Source organism: Atractosteus spatula, chromosome 22 (genome assembly GCF_055471065.1).
Source record: "Atractosteus spatula isolate fAtrSpa1 chromosome 22, fAtrSpa1.hap1, whole genome shotgun sequence".
Classification (NCBI taxonomy): Eukaryota; Metazoa; Chordata; class Actinopteri; order Semionotiformes; family Lepisosteidae; genus Atractosteus; species Atractosteus spatula.
Window position 1 is genome coordinate 8,372,867 of NC_142727.1, and position 18,700 is coordinate 8,391,566.

The 18,700-nt window shown below is 47.2% G+C and overlaps 1 protein-coding gene across 1 annotated transcript in view; it reads right to left on the reverse strand.

The window, feature by feature from the left end:
• Positions 1–3,774: 3,774 nt before the first annotated feature.
• The window catches only part of LOC148816735 (protein Aster-B-like), a 101,461-nt gene continuing 86,535 nt past the window's right edge, over positions 3,775–18,700 (reverse strand). The window contains exons 7-22 of the mRNA XM_088939459.1: positions 18,147–18,231; positions 17,217–17,320; positions 16,341–16,436; positions 15,848–15,928; positions 15,096–15,211; positions 13,482–13,662; positions 11,898–12,078; positions 11,320–11,463; positions 10,462–10,580; positions 10,205–10,347; positions 9,848–9,951; positions 8,434–8,634; positions 7,889–7,979; positions 6,754–6,861; positions 6,172–6,292; positions 3,775–5,895 (exon numbers count right to left, since the gene is read on the reverse strand). Of these exons, the coding sequence (XP_088795585.1) occupies positions 5,806–5,895; positions 6,172–6,292; positions 6,754–6,861; positions 7,889–7,979; positions 8,434–8,634; positions 9,848–9,951; positions 10,205–10,347; positions 10,462–10,580; positions 11,320–11,463; positions 11,898–12,078; positions 13,482–13,662; positions 15,096–15,211; positions 15,848–15,928; positions 16,341–16,436; positions 17,217–17,320; positions 18,147–18,231 (1,965 nt within the window). The 3' untranslated portion in view covers positions 3,775–5,805. The remainder of the gene's footprint in view (positions 5,896–6,171; positions 6,293–6,753; positions 6,862–7,888; positions 7,980–8,433; positions 8,635–9,847; positions 9,952–10,204; positions 10,348–10,461; positions 10,581–11,319; positions 11,464–11,897; positions 12,079–13,481; positions 13,663–15,095; positions 15,212–15,847; positions 15,929–16,340; positions 16,437–17,216; positions 17,321–18,146; positions 18,232–18,700) is intronic.

Here is an 18,700-nt window from a genome sequence, read left to right on the forward strand (position 1 = left end):
ATTCCATGTGCTATTTTCAAGTGCAGGCCGTAACCGCCCATCGGCTCTCTGCGTGCAGTGAAGCCTGTAGCCTCCATGGTGTGGCTGCACCGAAGCAGCGTAAACATTTCAAACCCTTTATTAATACTAAGTTATAAAATAACCTCATTTTATGGATTTTATATTTTTGGATAAAATGCATAAACCGTTTTCCATCATTTGATTCTTAAATCAATAAAATCCCTTAAATCCTTAGAACACCTAATAATAACACAGAGTGCCCTAATGGAGTTGGAACATTGTCAATTCTCCTGCTCCAGGAGCTTAATAAATCAGGAGCCTGGAAATCATTGTCATGGGAGGTTCAGTTCTCTTTCGGAAAGGTTGCTAAAGTGCAGCTTGTTTTTTTGCTTTGTCATTCGGGGTACATTCAGCACTTGCACTCCATGTGGAAAGAAATTTCTGCATCTGGGAGAAACAAGAACTTTGTCGCGACCACCGACAGTAGGGACAGACTTGGTGGAACCAGATCTGCAAAATTTAAGTCAGTTTTGCAGTTCAAGACTGAATACAGTAGTGTTCTCTTAAAACACCCATCTTTCTACATAAAGGCTTTTTAAAGATACTCTTAAGATACTGCCACTAATCACCAAATCTTTCATTTTCATATGGAAGATTTCATTAGAAAGGAAAACAAATGCATAAAAAAAACTCTAAATGCAGCAGGTACTTTAAGTGCGGGCACCTTGCTTAATTTCACTAGTTTACCAAGGGTAACACTTGTTCATTGAGCTACACATACCGGTCAGTCAAGCCTGTTCTTAGATGACTACATTTTCAATCACCCTTGCAAGTGGTGGCCAAGATGTACTAGTGAAATAACTTGTTTCATATACAGGCTGTCAATGCTTTTGTCTGCAGCTATACATAAAAGCTCATGGTGTTGACAGTTTAATAAGCTTCACATCCCCCTACCAACATCATTAACATGCAGAAATGCATGAGGTTGTGGCGGCTGGTGATGCTTGTCTGTTGTCACCAAAGGGATACTGTCTCACCCGTTCTATCCCACCTGCCCTACACCATTGACTGCAGTGCTGCCAGTCAACAGCAGGGGGCCTCGCACCGCGATGCCTCCAATTCACTCCAGTGCAGGATTTTCGGCGCTGCTGCTTCCTCAGCTGTTATACGGATCCTGCTACTTAATGGTATGGCTGAAGGAACTGAGAAGCTGGTTACTTGAGGATCCTGCACTCGAGTGGATTGGAAGACGGGGGGTTCAAGAGACCCATTCCCTGCAGTTCCAGGAATGAAGAGTGCAATATCTCCTCTACACACATTTGTGATCTGTAGCCTGCTATGACCAAATACAGAACAATTTAGGTACAAAGCAACGATCACGTCTGCACTTCTTTTCTTGTATGATTCTTTTACTTTCTGATGTATAAGCCATTCTCTCCCGTGTGCGAGTTTTTTGTTGGTAATTTTTACCAATTCTCTGTAAACTCAGTTTTCCTATGCTAAATGAACTTCTCCAATCGCTGTCTTTGGTTTCCTCTTTCCTTAAATATTTTGTAAACTCTAGCACAAACATTTGGTTCTGAAGTGTTTGGGAAGTTCAAAGCAAAGCCTACTGAGTAGAAAAGTGAAACTTTATAGATACTTGAAATCTGATGCAGGATTCATCTGATGTACAATAAACTATGGTAATAATTTCATCATAATAATAATAATAATAATAATTGCTTACACTTATATGGTGCTTTTACAGATAATAGGGACTCCCCTCCACAACCACCAGTGTGCAGCCCCACCTGGATGATGCACCAGTACTCTCACCATACATCAGCTATCAGTGGGGAGGAGAGCAGATTAATGAAGCCAATTCATAGATGGGGATTATTAGGAGGCCGTGATTGGTAAGGGCCAATGGGATATTTTGGCCAGGACACCGGGGTTACACCTCTACTCTTTTCAAGATACTGCCTGGCATTTTTAATGACCACAGAGAGTCAGGACCTCGGTTTTACGTCTCATCTGAAGGACAGTGTCTTTTTACAGCATAGTGTCCCTGTCACTATACTGGGGCATTAGGACCCACTTAGGCTGCAGGGTGAGCGCCCCCTGCTGGTCCCGCTAACAACTCTTCCAGCAGCAACCTTAGTTTTTCCCAGGAGGTCTCTCATCCAGATACTGACCAGGCTCACACCTGCTGAGCTTCAGTGGGCTGCCAGCTGTGAGCTGCAAAATACCCAATAATGCATCATGATTTTATCAAAAATTAAACAAAGTTCTTCTGATTATACAGGGGAAAATGTAGATTTTACACCATTTACAGGAGGTTTGCTTTAGCAAGGTGACGGCACAGACCATATTAACTGGCTTTGTAGGAATACTGCTATTAAAACAAATGACAGTACTAGTAGGTACATGTGCTCCTTTTGTTGTTGTTGTTGTCCTGTATAGTTAAAGTGTTAAAAACGTTTTTAAAAGCGGTCTGTAAGATCTTTCAGCACTGCAGAATTCAGCTATTAAATCATTGGATGCAACACTACGTGGCTGCTTAGATAAAAAGACATCAAGCACGTGCCTAAGAAAAATACAAAAATGGAACAAAAAGATTGCAAGGCTGTTTTCACTGCTATGGTAGTGAAGATTTGATCAAACCAGTGCATTTTAAAGGGAACAGATAATACAGTAGTGCTCTCTTGGTGGCACCACAGTTCCATATAATTTACACTGAACCAGCTGTCCAACATCAGCACGTCATGTGAGGCTGAACAGATGATCCAGCTTACAACAGGCCACAATCCCAGTTTTGGTCAGACAGCTCATGGATCTGAAAAAGATTTTTCTGAATCTTTGCTTTATAACAGTAAACTATCTTGTAAACTAGCTAGATTCTTTTCTTTATATCCACTAGTGATTCTGTCAATATTTGTCATTTTAGTTTTGTACAGTACATGCATTCTTGGCGTGTATATTACTTTTGGTCCGAAAAATGATGCATGCTGTACATTTCCTACGCTTACTACTGTATGTGTTCTGTATACATAGTATGACAGGTTTTCAGATATTAGGATTTTTACAGGTAGAAAAATACTTTAAAGTTTGTTAAATAGCAGAGACCCCTTTTTGTTTTATTTCCAGAGGAGCCAGTCATCATAGTAATTAACCATTAATTTGTTTGGGAAGTCATCATCCAGTTCAATTTGTCTTATACTACAATGTTCAGACTGCAGCCTTGTGGCCAGACTACATGTAAGCTGAGCGCGCAGATGGTTGAGAAAGATCTTTGCAACCGCAGTAGTTGTTTTTCCTGCGTTGTGCTGCAGCATCTGACTTAATCCGATCGCAATATTCAGGTCACATCCTAATGCTTGGGACACAGAGGCAAGTTTCAGGTGTTTTTTTTTTAGTGTCGGGCAGTTGTTTTCAATCCAGCCATCTGCTGCTGCTCACAAACTGAGCTGTACTCAGTGAGGTGGGTGCGACTTCCAGAAGGTTAAGCGCATGGCATTTTGGCCACAGTCGATCCACACATTGTGGGTTTTGAGCTGAACAGACTGAGATAAGGAATTGTTAATGCATTCTGCATGTCACTGGCAGGCCTCAACACACCAACAGAGAAACCGGGAAAATACACATTACTCTTTCCCCCTCTTTTGTTTCCTACACAATCTTCGACCTACAACAGCTATATACTGTACATAAATTAATAATAAATACTGGTAATTGCATCATAGTTCTGAATATATTTTCTCTCTCTATATATTTTTCCCATCTTCAAGCATGTTCAATATAGATATTCACAGTTTATTTTTCAAACACTTACATAATTGACATTAAGCTCGCCCCTAGTAGTCCAGCTGCAGTATTCCTTTTCCAAGTCATAGAGATTTGTTTCGTGAATAGTTATCGGGGGTGATGTGGTCTTCCCACGTGCGGTGCGCGCTCTCTGGTGTCGGGGAAAGCGGTCACTCAGATGACCTGATCCAGCCAGGCATGCCCTCTGAGCGGCCTTCATTTCCGAGCTCTCAGCTCTTTCCGCACACTTCAGTTGCTCATGTCACAGATAGATTAGGATTAAGCCCTCAAGTACCTTTCACCAAGGGAAATGGATAGCCAAGTCCAGCCCCTGTATCTAACCGCAGGTCTATCGGCTGCGTCAGAGGTCCCACGGATGTGCTGTGGTCCCTGAGGATGACCTGGCCACCAGCCCAAGGGTACATTCTTCTTCCAGGCCTCTGTTTCACTTCCTAAATTCAGATACACAATCTACTGCAAGGAAATCGGCTAAAGAATTTGCTCGTGCTTTGAGATCTCTTGGTAATCGTGGCCTCCCCCCACCGCGCCTGTCACATCTGACGTTCCTTTCTTTCTGCTTCTGCGGTTGTTGGGTTTGTGGCTGGACCAGGCTCGGAGACTACGCGGCTTTTAAAAGGCGCTACCGCCAGGCAGAATGGAATGAGAACATTTAAGAAACAACAACAAGCTCCGGCCACTGCCGAGACTCGGGAGTGCCAGTGAGAGCGCCGTGCCCCTTCACGAGGCAAGCGGAATGTGAGTGGACAAGTACAACTGCTCTGCTTACAGGCGTCCCCTCATCAGACAGAGAGGAATGCAGGCCTAACGCTAACTGCAGCAGCCCTGAAGGCCCCGTGGGTCACAGCGCCGGCTTCAGGATACATTCGCTTTCAAAGAGCCGCCTGGTGATTGCAGGGTGCGATGGGTTTTCGACTTGGGGGCTGACCCTTGGGGGGGGGGGCAGAGTAAGGTGGAAGGGGGGAGTCTTACATTCTTGCTGAGAGGGGGCAAAACCGACACCGTGCACCTCTGCCCCTGACCGCCACAGCCACAGGCACAGGGACGCGGGTTTCTTCTTCGGCTTGTGTCTCTTTAGCATTACGCAGTTCCAGATTATCTGAGGTCAATATAAGAAACCCTATTCTTATTGTATTATAAACATATAAACATAACACCATGGCACATTTCTAACAGGGAAACCTGCCCTGTTTTTTTTTTCCCCATGGAAGCCTGGTAAAAATGAGCCCTGACAGCAAAGATATTTCTATAGAAATAAACAAAAAAATATATATATATCATACATATACTGTATATATCAACATTCCTATCTTACAAATAAAGATCAGTGCGTTTGTCTACTGCTGCTCTGTAATCTACCTGGTCCCAGTATAGACAGAGAAAAAATAAAAGGGATACTGCAGCACAGGCCTCTGGGTACAGTTCGCTCGGAACAGCCTAGAGATCCCAAACGACTAGTAACAGCAAGAAACCCTTTTCCTTTTCTTTAGTCTGAAGAGCGTCCTGCTGTCTTGTGAACCTGATTTTTTCCCCAAGTCCGAGACGCCTAAGACCGAACAGGACCCGAACAACGACGCCTTCGTCGAAACGTTCGAAGGCCCCTAGCAAAGGTTGGGTTTCGAATTTCGCGTGCCAATGATTTTTTTGTTGTTGTTGTTGTTTTCTGTGGTTTTGTTGCTCCCCACCATCTTCCCGGAATAACGTAGTAAAAGCTTACAGTACAACATTCTAGAAAAGAACAAAACTAAAAATAACAAACAAAAGGAGTGTAGGCCCAGGTTAGCGTGGCTGCTATCTTCCCATGATGCCTCAGTGCAAACAGCACTCCGCTTCCTGTCTGTGGTTGAGGGTGAGGGTATGGGCAGCAGCAGTCAGACACAGTCCCGCTGTCCTGTGTTTGTAGTACAGGTACTGGTTTACCTTTTACTTGTACGCTTACTTATATACAGTATGTATAGTTATATATTGCACACCATTCCCTCTCGGCCTATGAATTGTTTGTCAGTGATACCGACTCCTTTTCTCTTCCGTTTCTGAACTGTAGTCCCTCAAACCAATGCCTTTCTGGAGGTTTAACAGAGAGTCCTTCATCTGTGAAAACAGAGAAGCAGTTTCAGTTTTAACCTCACTGCACCTAACTTTTGCTGGGGGTGAAAAACATAGGGCCAAGTTAAAAAAAGAGAAAACCAGCCGAACACAAAATAAATTAAAAAATGTGCACATTAGCTGCATTTAAAAAAATACATTGAAATAAAAACTGAACATCAAGGTGCTTAACTGCAAAAACAGTAAAGCTTCAGGTAATGTTCCCCGTCAGTGTTCAGCAGTGCTCAGGGCAGTGTCCCTAGTGTGTGTGGACATGTTTACCTGGTCTAAAAGCAGGACCGACGATTTGATTATTTCCCTCCATTTCTGCAGCTCGGCGTCATGGTAACGCTGCTGTGATTCCAGTAACTGCGCCCACTCCATCTGAGACTGTGGCATTTTGCTGGAATAGATTAAATACAGTAATTATATATAAATGTATCATCTCATTATAACAAGCATGTTCCTCACAAAACTACAGTTAAAATAATTTAAAGCTGAATACTGTATGTTCAGGCACAGAGGAAGTGTGTATGGGGGTCAGTAACTAAAAAGGTCTACAAAATCAATGGCAACCTGTTAAATAATGGTTTTATTCCTAAATCATTTATACCACAAATGGCTTGTGGTTTCCAAATATTACACAATCTAAAATGAATATTTAGCTTTGCTAATTAAATTGTGATCTAAAAAGGTTTATTAATAAACCTCATAACATCATCAAAGTGTAGTTTTCCCATTAGGAATTGATGATGGCCATCTTGGCAAAGGGGAAACACCCCAACCTATTCTGATTAATCTTTTCCACCAGAGGGAGCTGTTTCCACCCTCACCCGGGCCCACCAGATGGCGCTGTCTTCATACCTCTCGTGAAGCCGCAGGCCCTGCCAGGTGGTGAGGCTCTGTGTGGTGTACTCCAGCATCCACAGTTTGTAAAACAGCATCATGTTCAGAAACACCAGCAGCACCAGGCTGTGGGAGAACACACAGCAGCAAGAGCTCACTGACAGGACAGCACAGGCAAGGCTTCTGGATGATGCCTCAGATCCACACACTTTAGACAGAGGAACTTTGGAGGTGCTGCACAGACCCTGCTTTGCACTCGTCCTGGTATTGCTTACCTAAATTAACACTAGGACGAGTGCTAATCAGGATCTGTTCAACTACTGCTTTACATTTACAGTAACTCTCCCTTACAGATCATGTGCAGCACAAACTTTACCAATAACTTTAGCAAATTGTAACTCTGTGGACATGGGATCATTTCAGATTGAAGGCAATAAAATGAGAATAAAGGAAGACAGCAGAGGTAGACACTTGGCACAGGAGTTTTTAATACTTTCTGCTGAGGTGCAGTTAGAATTTAGACTGCAGCTTAGGTGGGTTATATAGGACAGCTAAACAAAACTTTTTTTCTGTATAGCATCAAAGTCTGTGACCCAGAACTTATTTATAAATACTGAGGCCAATATTGTAAAATCCTGAAGTTGCAAAATCTAATATTAAAGTTCGAGATCTTGTTTCTGCACTGAATAGATGGAGAGTAACCATGTGTCTCTGATCTCTTTATTAGGCAAAGAGGAGACTCAGAAAGGCTTATACCTCAAACAGATCCTATGGAAAGCAATGAAAGAAAAGGAGAAAGACATTACAAATATATTAAAATATGAAGGAAATTGTACATTTGTGCAAATAAATTATTGACTGAAGTATAAAGACAGCTTCAACTTCAATGACCACTCTTTAAATTTCATTCTGTCTGTATGCAATGCAGTGTCTGCCCAGGGTTAAGCAAATTACTCACGAAAAACAATTTCCTGTATTTGTCTTATACACAGCTAACAAGCCTGGTAGAGCTGCCTGAGCTATGTACTGTACTACTTTCCTTAGAAATCCAGAAATGTAAGAAAAAAATAAAAGCAAGATTTGATAGTTGTAAACAAGGCAAAACAATGCTGCTCAAGGTGGGGTCAAGACGCGCACGACCGCAGGAACTCACACGAAGCTGACGATGAGGAGTAACTTTGAAACACTGTACAACGCGAAGCCTCCGGGGACTTCTTCAGGGATGTGTCTCGTCTGAGTGGAGCCTGCACAGAAGGGAAAGATGCACCCTAGTGTCGGTGATGACTTCTTTTTAGGTAGCAAACATGCTTCAAAGCGCCCCAGGTGTCATCCAACACGCCTAGAGTCGCCTACCTCCTGGAGCTCTCCCACTCTCCTCCCTACCTCTTTCTGGAGGTCCTGAACCCCTCTTCCCCCTGCCTCTTCTTCTACGCCCCTCCGTTGCATGGCTGAGCCCAGGGGCTCATCCTCTCAGAGCCTGTCCTGTCTGTTCCTCTCCCAGCTGTGGAACCTCATCCCCTCCGGATGCCAATTATCCAAGCGGCCCAGGTGTCGCAGTTTTCCTGGCCGTTTCCCCTGCCCAGGTGGCCCCCCCTCACTCCCTCACTGGGCTGCTGGGGCTGTGTTTGCCCCGGGCGGTGCAGACGGTGCTCTTGGCTCACGCAGGCGTCCCCTCTTGCCCCAGAGGCGGGCCCTCACCTGCCACATGCTTGATGCGATGGACGACCTCTTCGTCGGTGGGCGTGGTGACGGGGCTCAGGGCCTCGTCCAGGTGCTGCGCGCGGATGTGGGTGAGCGGCCGCTTCCTCCGCCGCACCGTCGGCGCCTTGGCGGCCTTCTCTTTAGGGGACTGCCGGTGGGGCTCGGTGAGCGCGGACTCAGCCTTGGCCAGCTCGATCTCTGTGGGGTGAGCACACACAGGCAGGCGAGCCCCTGTCACAGCTCTGGGGCAGCAGGACCAGGCATCAGCCCAGCTCAACTGTCTCTGTCACAGCAGGGTGACCAGACCGACCCGCTCCATCACAGCTCTGGGACAGCAGGGTGACCAGACCGACCCGCTCCAGTACGGCTCTGGGGCATCAGGGTGACCAGACCGACCCGCTCCATCACAGCTCTGGGACAGCATGGTGACCAGACCGACCCGCTCCAGTACGGCTCTGGGACAGCAGGGTGACCAGACCGACCCGCTCCATCACAGCTCTGGGACAGCATGGTGACCAGACCGACCCGCTCCAGTACGGCTCTGGGGCATCAGGGTGACCAGACCGACCCGCTCCATCACAGCTCTGGGACAGCAGGGTGACCAGACCGACCCGCTCCAGTACGGCTCTGGGGCATCAGGGTGACCAGACCGACCCGCTCCATCACAGCTCTGGGACAGCATGGTGACTAGACCGACCCGCTCCAGTACGGCTCTGGGGCATCAGGGTGACCAGACCGACCCGCTCCATCACAGCTCTGGGACAGCATGGTGACCAGACCGACCCGCTCCAGTACGGCTCTGGGGCATCAGGGTGACCAGACTGACTCGCTCCATCACAGCTGTGGGGCAGCAGGGTGACCAGACTGACCCGCTCCAGTACGGCTCTGGGGCAGCAGGGTGACCAGACTGACCTGCTCCATCACAGCTGTGGGGCAGCAGGGTGACCAGACTGACCCGCTCCAGTACGGCTCTGGGACAGCAGGGTGACCAGACTGACCTGCTCCATCACAGCTGTGGGGCAGCAGGGTGACCAGACTGACCCGCTCCATCAAAGCTGTGGGGCAGCAGGGTGACCAGACTGACCCGCTCCATCACAGCTCTAGGGCAGCAGGGTGACCAGACTGACCCGCTCCATCACAGCTGTGGGGCAGCAGGGTGACCAGACTGACCCGCTCCAGTACAGCTCTAGGGCAGCAGGGTGACCAGACTGACCCATACCATCAAAGCAGGGAGGCCGGACCCAATCCCAAACTCACCACATACATCCACTACCTCGGCCCGAAAGCACATTTTGTTCTGCTTTACGTACAAATTCCCAGAGACATTTGAGCAAAACCTAAACATTCCTCCCTGCATTCCAGAACTTTGCCGGTTCACCAGAGGGACACAGAAAGCAGCTCGGCCACTCACCTAAATGTCTGAAGTAGTCATCCAGGCCACTCCAGAAGTTCTTCTCTATGAATCCCTTAACGAGGCCCCAGGGCTGCTTCCTGTAACGGAGCTCTGTAGACACCCTAGATCGAAACACACAGCTTTGTTATTGGCTCTGTCCAGCTCCTCTAGAGAGGCACATGGTCTTCTCCGAGTTGGGCCCTAGCCCCGCTGGAGCATTATCATTTTCCACTGATACTCCTTTGGAAGCGGGAGAGGTGTGTCGCCTGCTGGTATTTTCGTTCTAGCCTATTTTCACGGGGCTCGGGCACGAAGATGGAGCCCCGCTGTGTTTGTGAAAAGCGGGCCGGAGCGCGGGGGAGGGCTCACCCTTACCTTAGCCTGCACTTGTTCTTGGCCACCCGCGTCAGCGTGTAGCGGTTCAGCGTGTAGAAGTAATCGTGGTAAGGGACGTCGTGCGTGATGACCTCGGCGTCGATGACATAGCACTCGCTTTCCTGGCTGGCTTTGTACAGTGTCTTGAGCAGAGCAGACGCAGAAGCAGGTGTCAGGAGAGGAATCACGAAACGGGAAAGATCTGAGCGGCCCTCCGAACGGGAGCTGCCCTTCTGTGAGAAAGGCAGGCGGCTCACCTGCGTCTCTGTGACTGTGGCGGTTTTGGGGGCCAGGGGGTTGGTCAGGGAGATCGTGTACATGATCTCTCGGGTCTGATTCCCCGCCTCTTCTTTCCTCCAGGGGTGGTACACCACGTCTGAACCCAGACAAGGACAGGCAGCAGTCAGAGCGAGAACATTTCACTGGCGCTAGTCAGCTCCGTTGTACGGGTTAATTCAATTGATGGATTAACTGGTTGATCTGATGGCAATCAAACGGGTTCAGGAGATGGGTGCAGTTCTAGAAGCGCCAGCAGGGCATCAAATAGAGACTGACTGATTGGAATGGCAGCCTTCAGGATAACAGATGCCGTTCCCAACAGTCATGGTCTCTAGAGCCACAGCAAGCTTTGCTTTTCAAACTGGGGTTGCTTCAAAAGAAGAGTATATCGGAATATAAACAACTGCTACCACACATTACAGCATATTCTTTCTAAGGTTTTATATCCTTTTAACAAATATATATATACAGTAAATGTGGGTATTAATTTGCTCTGATCTTTTCACAACACCAAGACAACAGTGTCATATTGACTGCATGCTCCTTGTAAGACACAAATATAAATGAATATATGTACATTAATAACAACAATAATAATAATAATATTAATACTACTTCTACTAATAATATCTATGTACATTTATATATTAATCCAAGATGGACTGGCATCCTGTCTAGGGTGTATCTGCCTTGTGCCTGTTGCTTGCTGTGGTTTCTTTATCAAGGACTTGCACAGCCAATAGGAAACCAAAGTGAATGATAACACCTACTGATTGGTGTGATGGGCTGATTGGCCAAAAGGCTGTTCAACAATCTGCCGGAGGGATGGAAGTTACCTGAGAACCTCCTCTTCTCCAGGAAGTCCCTCATAAATTGCGATTCGGTGAAGAGGATGTCGTACATCTTGTCGACGCTGAACTTGAACACCTCATTGATGTACTGCCGTCCGTTCAGGTCCTCGTAGAAGGCCTGTACCTCTCCTGTTGACCACGGGACAGGTGGAGTCAAGGAGAGAGACAGAGGACACAGGTTTCATTTTTTATTCTGCTGTCACAGACCACTAATTAAACAAGCTCTTCTGAAGTCAGAGCACTCCCCTGAAAATCAATAGCTGCCAGTTTTCAAGAGCTTATCAGAAGAAGCTAAAAACCAGAGACTCCCACATTCCTCCCCTCTTCTCCTTGTGTCCTTGAGACATACCCAGCCATCACAACCCCTCACACTAATTTAATCATAATCCCTGCAGACAGGATCATGGCAGAATTCTTCATAAATAAGCCTTTAAAATCAGTTTGTCATTTTCCTTCAACATTTTTGCCATTTGATTGAATCGTGTGGGGTGCACTGCGGTGAGGAGGATGCGGGCGCTCTGATGTTGTGACCTCAGCAGACCGTCCCCCTGCCCTGTTCGTACCCTCGTCATGTGTCTCAGAGGAGTCGCTCAGCTCGGTGGGGAGGTCCTCGTTGTCGTTGAAGTCCAGCGAGGGCGAGTTGACGGGCACGCTGCCCTCGTTCTTGTCGATGTTTAGCTGGGGGAGCAGGAGGTCAGAGTCTGGCTGGTAGTCCGTGTCATCCTCTCCAACAGGGATATCAAACTAGGAGAGAGAACGAGAAATCCGACAGGATCAATGATCAGGAATGGCTTATCCTGGTGACAGCTTGCTGTGGAATATCAATGTTATAGGTTTTCCAAGTCTTCCTGTGATTTAGCTGTGCTTGATCTAGTGTGGGATATGTCCTATGCAGAAAATCACAGGTCTTTTATTCTGTAGTATATGGATTGGATATCCACTGTGCCATTTTCATTGTTGCTACTCTTTTGGATGGTCAGCTGACATGTTATCTACCGATCTGCAGTCACATCACCGTGTTGAATTTTGAATTAACAGTTCTACCCTGTCATCCACTTTTTCTTAATGACAAATTTTGCCTGTTGGCAATCAAGGCTTTTCATTACTGCTTCCGTGATTTGAAAAACATGGTTCATAGTCGCAATGTGGTATAACTATGGTATAATGGTATAATGGACAACAAATATTGTGACGTTTGGTCCTTCCCACCTGCAGAGTATGAAGATGGATTCTATAAAAAGTGAGTTTCTGCCCTGCAAAGGAGTAGAGGGCCATTAGGAAGCCAGTTTACATTTATCTTGTGAACGGTAGACCACAGGAAGGTAAAGCTACATACCGAATGGTTACTGAGAGAACTATAGTGCCACAAATATCACAGTTTTGAATTACTTGATTATTTGTTGCCACAAGGGGGAGCCACTATGACATACCTCTAATAATCACTAGTGTTCAGCACAGGCATCTTCCTCATCTAGAACTAGCAGCTTTTGCGTGACAGCTGAGACGACAGCGGTATTACACATCTCACGACACATGCTAACAGTATACTGGAGTGCAAGGCCACAAACAGAGTAGCGTGCAGCAGTGGTTTCTCCCACAACGGATGTCCTGCACTGTCTAAAAAAGTTCCTCTATAGCACAGACCTCTTCCCCTCTGCCCTCAGGGCATACAGAACACTCTTCTTCTCCATCACCACACAGAAGCTCAGCTGCTTTTACTCAAAGAAGCGGGGAGCGGGAAGTTACTGTCAAAATCTCGAACGTGCACGCCAAACGAATTTCAGCATCTGGTATTCCTGCCCAAAAACTGAGCTCTATAACCTTACCGCTAACCTCACATTTACACTGCGTCAACACTAAGGCAATAACAAACATTATAACTGAGAAATGCAATTAGTTTCAGTACCTTGAATACAGTACAAGTCAACACAATTACATCTCCAGGGACGACTGCTCTCTCATGCTGTATCTAACAGAATAAAAGCAGGTGTTATACTCCCATGCCATGTTCCATGTTGCACCCTGATTATTAGAAGTGAAGTGGCCTACAGCAGGTGGCCCTCTGCTGTTGCCTATGAGACGCAGGGAGACAGATGAAGCGCCTGCGGCCAAACCAGTGCTGCCCCCCGGCGTGGCGTGGTCCTCACCGAGGGGGGGGCCTCGCTGCTGCCCGTGGAGGTCAGCGTGCTGTTGGTCACCGACTTCTTGGGGAGCAGCGGGCTGGCCTCCGGCTTGACCTCCGGCTTGACCTCCGGCTTGACCTCCATGCTGCTCTTGGAGGAGCTGTCGTTGCCCTCGGTCTCCTCGGCCGGGATCTCCTCGCAGTACCTGCACCACGTGGAGGGGAAACAGCTGTATGTCAAGGTTACCAGCTCTGAGGATAGCAGCGGCCCACCCAGGAGGGTGGCGGCCAGGAACCCCCGGCCATCCTGCCTTCACACAAGGGGCCCGGGGGCAAAGGTCAAGCCTGCGGCCCTCCCTGCCCCCCAGCAGCACGTGTGATACCGGCTCAGCTGGTCAGGAGCTGGCAGCACGGACATACTGCAGTGGACTGCCCCTCAGTAATAACCCCACTGGCAATATTAATACACACTGTACAGTATATTTGATAGATACCATTAACATTGACTTTTTCTTCCGCTGACATCATTTAAAGCAGTGGTCCTCAACCCCGGTCCTCATGACCCACACACCTGCTGGTTTTCATTCCTTCCCACCTTAATCAGGTAATCAAAGCCTTCATTGATCCAAGGAGCTGCTTCAACTGAACATTTGTCTTTTGTCACAAGTTACAAGTTTTGGGTTGTATTTCACTTACAAAATGCTGCTGTTAAAACAGTTTAAGAACTGGGATCAAATTTATTATTTTTATTATTAGGTTTGATTGTGGAACTTTTGTGGTTTGGCTGGAACTAAAACCAGAAGCTGTGACCACGATTGGGAAACAGCGATTTAGAAAAACTATGGAAATGGGAGTTTGGAAATGTATGACTATCGTGTGACCTACTGTATTAACAGTGGCAGGCTCTATCTTGTGTCAATGAACTGCGCTGCAGGGTCTCAAGTCGAGGAAAAAAAGATGGATCTTGTGTTTTTATTTTATTTCTTAATGAGTGCAGAAGACACACCTCCTGAAGATCTGACAACCCACTGAAGCTCAGCAGGTGTGAGCCTGGCCAGTACCTGAATGGGAGACTCCTGGGAAAGTTAAGGTTGCTGCTGGAAGAGGTGTTAGTGGGGCCAGTAGCAGGCGCTAACTCTATGATCTGTGTGGGTCCTAATGCCCCAGTATAGCAACGGGGACACTATACTGTAAAAAGGTGCTGTCCTTTGGATGAGACATAAAAACTGAGGTCCTGATTCTCCACAGTCATTAAAAATCCCAGGGTGTTTCTTGAAAAGAGTAGGAGTGTTATTTTCCATTGGCCCTTATCAATCATTGCCTCCTACTAATCTAATAATCTTAATCCTTTTAATAATTGGCTTCATCACTCTGCTCTCCTCCCCACTGAGAGCTGGTGTGTGGTGAGAGTACTGGTGCATCATCCAGGTGGGGCTGCACACTGGTGGTAGTGGAGGGCAGCCCCCATTACCTGTAAAGCGCTTTGAGTGGAGTGTCCAGAAAAGCGCTATATAAGTGTAAGCAATTATTATTACTACATGCAAAACTGGTCAGGCATACCGAGAAAATGTCACTTCTCGGTCCCAGGAGCCAGATGGAAAAGGAACAATAGCTGCACCAGGGCGTGATCAGTACTCACCCCATGGTGTTGAAGTCATCGTCGGGTGGCACATAGTCTTCGTCATCACTGGTCAGGCCCAGCTCGTTCCCGTAACACTGGTGCACAAAGTGCCACAGCTCCTTCGGACAGAGAGGCTGCAGGGCAGAGAGTAGGGGACACACGTTCACCTGCTGCTCTCCGAGGAATCCTTGTGCATCCTGAGGCGACACTATGCTACCTCCCTTCAGCACTGATAATTCCAAAATACCTTGAAACATATAACATATTAACTGTACTCTTGGAATGTGAGTGTTGTCAGTCTCATCTAAATGGTGTCCCTTTTACAACTTAATTTTTCGGAGGACCTGTAATGTATTTGGTGGGTAAACCCTACACAACATCATGCATGGCCTTGGTGGAAATAATAACAATAATAATAATTATTATAATAACTACTCCCCAGAAAATGTCAAGATCGAGACTGAGTTCATTTCTACCTCATTGTACTGACTTGTCCCTTATATCACAACACGCTGTAAACCTGCTGTGGGAGGTTTTGAAGAAACCTGAGTTCAACTGAACTGACACTGACAGCTCTGACAGGAGGACGTAATTTTCTACTTCCCTGCAGAAACAAAAGGAAACGCAGACCTTTTCAGAAAAAGATGCAGTTCTATCCTCTGGAGATTCCACTTTCATGTTTCTTGAGGGGGCTATGCGGGTTTTAACAGCAGCCACTGAGGACGTCTGCCAAAGACAGTTCTCAGCTGTTACCAGCGGGGGGCGCTTACCTTGTCGAGCAGCGCGTTCTGCCACAGCCGGAACATCATCATGTATGTTCGGTCCCGGGCTCCAAACGAGGTAAAAAAGTGCTGTGGAAGAGCCAAGGCAAGGCGCGGATATGAGGAAGAAGAGAATGTGGTCTGCATTCAAGCAAGCAGTGAGGGCGTGTGCAGCCGAGCGGGCCTGGAAATGGTAAATCGGCGCTCGCTGAGTGTGTTAACACAGCACAGACCTGCCAAGGCAGCTGTGCACGCTGTTGAGTGCTGAACCCCTACGAGTGTGCATGCTACATGAATACACTGAAGAAGCTGCATAATAATGAGGAACATTATGTTTTGCACTAAAGGTACTGTAAGTGACTCTATAGGTGTGCTTGTATAGACAGTACGTGTTTTCCCAGGTGTTTTTGCGCTGGCGATACAGCTGGTCTCGAGGTGCCACTGAGTTTCTGTGCGATCGGACCCTACAGAACCAGAGCTGCCGCCGCAGGGGAGCGCCTACCTTTTCAGTGTCAGTGCAAACCTGGATAGCATTGGGAATGAGGCGCGCGGTCTTCTCCTTGGTCATGGAGCAGATGTCCTTCAGCCTGACGGTCAGCTGGGGGGGAGGGGGGGCAGAGAGCAGAGGGGACAGTGAGGGGAACAGGGCTCCACCCAGCAGCCCTGGCACCTCCAGACCGCAGCCTCGGTTTTTAATAGAATGAGAAAAACACAACAATTTCGAGCACGTGCGGATGAGACTTTCAATAGTGCGACAACAACAATGAGATGATTACAGTATGGAAGAAGCCGATATTAAGGAGTATTCCGCCTCTTCACGGGACTCAAACGTGGCTGGAAGTGCAGGCGTGGGAGTTATTTCTAGCTGTGACCCCGAGTGTCCAGGCTGGCGATCAGGGAAGGAAGCTTCACTGAACTGGGCTATTTAAGCCCCATGACGCCACAGCGATTGTTTGCTCTGCAGAGCAGCGCACTGTTACCAACACCGCGCAGTGGGAAGAGTTTGGAAAAACACCTTGAAATGAAGGGGGGGGGAGAAAGTGCCGAGACCCCCAGAATTCAGCTCTTTAAAACTGTGACTCACAGATATAGTGTGTGTCCTGAAGCAAGGACCTTCAGGAACCCCAAATTGGAATGAGGGGGAGAGCCTGCGCTGTGTTTTAATGCACTTTGCCCTGTATAAGTGAACTTCCTTATCATGCTCACTTTTTAAAACCTGGCAACGCAGTTCCTGTTTCCGACACGCTCGCACGCAGGCTCACGATTTCAAAGCTGCAGAGCGTTCTCTTGAAGGAGCCAGAGCCACAGTTTTAGAGTGACAACACCGCCACACAACACAGGAAAGGAAAGAGAAAGTTCCAGAAACCAGGATCCATACCAGTGTTTCCCATCTGAAGATGTTGCTATAGAAACATATCCAGTTTTCGGAGAGGTAGAGCCGGCCCTGAAGGAGGATATCCCTTTGCAGGGCACACGAGTAATCTGCCAGCAGAGGTGAAAGGTCGTTACTAGTCAATCCCCAGGCCAGGTCAGATGTCTAACCCAAACGACAGACAGCTCTCTCCCAGCTCATACTCCCGGATCTCACAGAACATGCACAAACTGCCCAATTCAAAAAATCCCGATTCAGGTGCATTCAGGGCTCAAATGGCTTTTATCTCAAAAACAGATAAAGTTCAACGAGTTATGATGCATTAACATGTCTTAATGTCTCAACATGGACTTCTTTCAACTTCAGCAGTGTAGAACGCACTCACTGCATTCCACACAGTCTCTGTGTACTGTTCAATCTCAATCAATCTTCTACCGTTTGAGTCTTTGAGAGAGAGCGATCTGTTCGAAGACTTGTTAGTCCATCCTCTAATAAAGCCCAAACCCAGCCAGCACCCAAATTAAACAATAGGCTTAGATAAACCAAGAGGGTAGCTGCATCAGCATGCGCAGACTGCAAAGGAACAAGTAAAGGTTTATTCCATGCTGAAAAGAGAAGAAAGGAAACACACTGTTTCGGCTGTGGAGCCTTCTTCAGGTGTTAACACACAAAGAAGGCCCCATAGCCGAAACGTTGTGCTTACTTTCTTCTCTTTTCAGCATGGAATAAACCTTTACTTGTTCCTATAAATTTATTTATGCAATGACAGGACTGAAAGGTTCACCACATAAATTCATAGTGCTTTTTGTTTAAAGCTTGTGCTTCCTCAGTGCACAGGATATACAGTACAGTACTGTAGGCAATACAACTTAACGACAATCTCACGAATCGTGACCAAAGCTCCTCTGAGCCTGTCAGGGTGTAACAGCTCCTCACCCACAATGAGCCGCTCAGTATCGGGCAGTTGCTTGAAGAGCTTCCTGAAATCTTCATTGCGCTGTTTGTATGTGGGACTCAACACCTAAAAATAAAAACACACAAAACAAAATGGGGGAAAAAAAAAACAGTGAGAGACTCACAAAGTTCTCCTTGCAGCACCATACAATGAAATCCTACAGGGTGCACTTTCTGAGTTTTCTGGAAGCAGGGGAATGTGCCGGTGCTTACCGGAGCTCATCGGGGTTTTAGATCACTCACGAGAGCACACGGGCGAGAGCTATCCTTGGATTCATGTGGAAGCTTGGATAATGCCTTGCCGAGGTTAGTTACTGTATCTACGCAGTATCTCAAAAAGAGAAGGGCTGTGCCTGCGCTACTATTCGAGTCCTGGCTCCCGAGGGTGAAGTTTGCAGGCGACCCTCCTCGTGGTCCTTTTCCTCGCACCTTTGACACACTGAAGGACTCCAGCAGGACGCTGGCTTGGAAGGGCCTGTTATTTCCCTCCCTCAGGGACAGGCCCTCTCGATAAACAAGACACAAACAACCCTTGT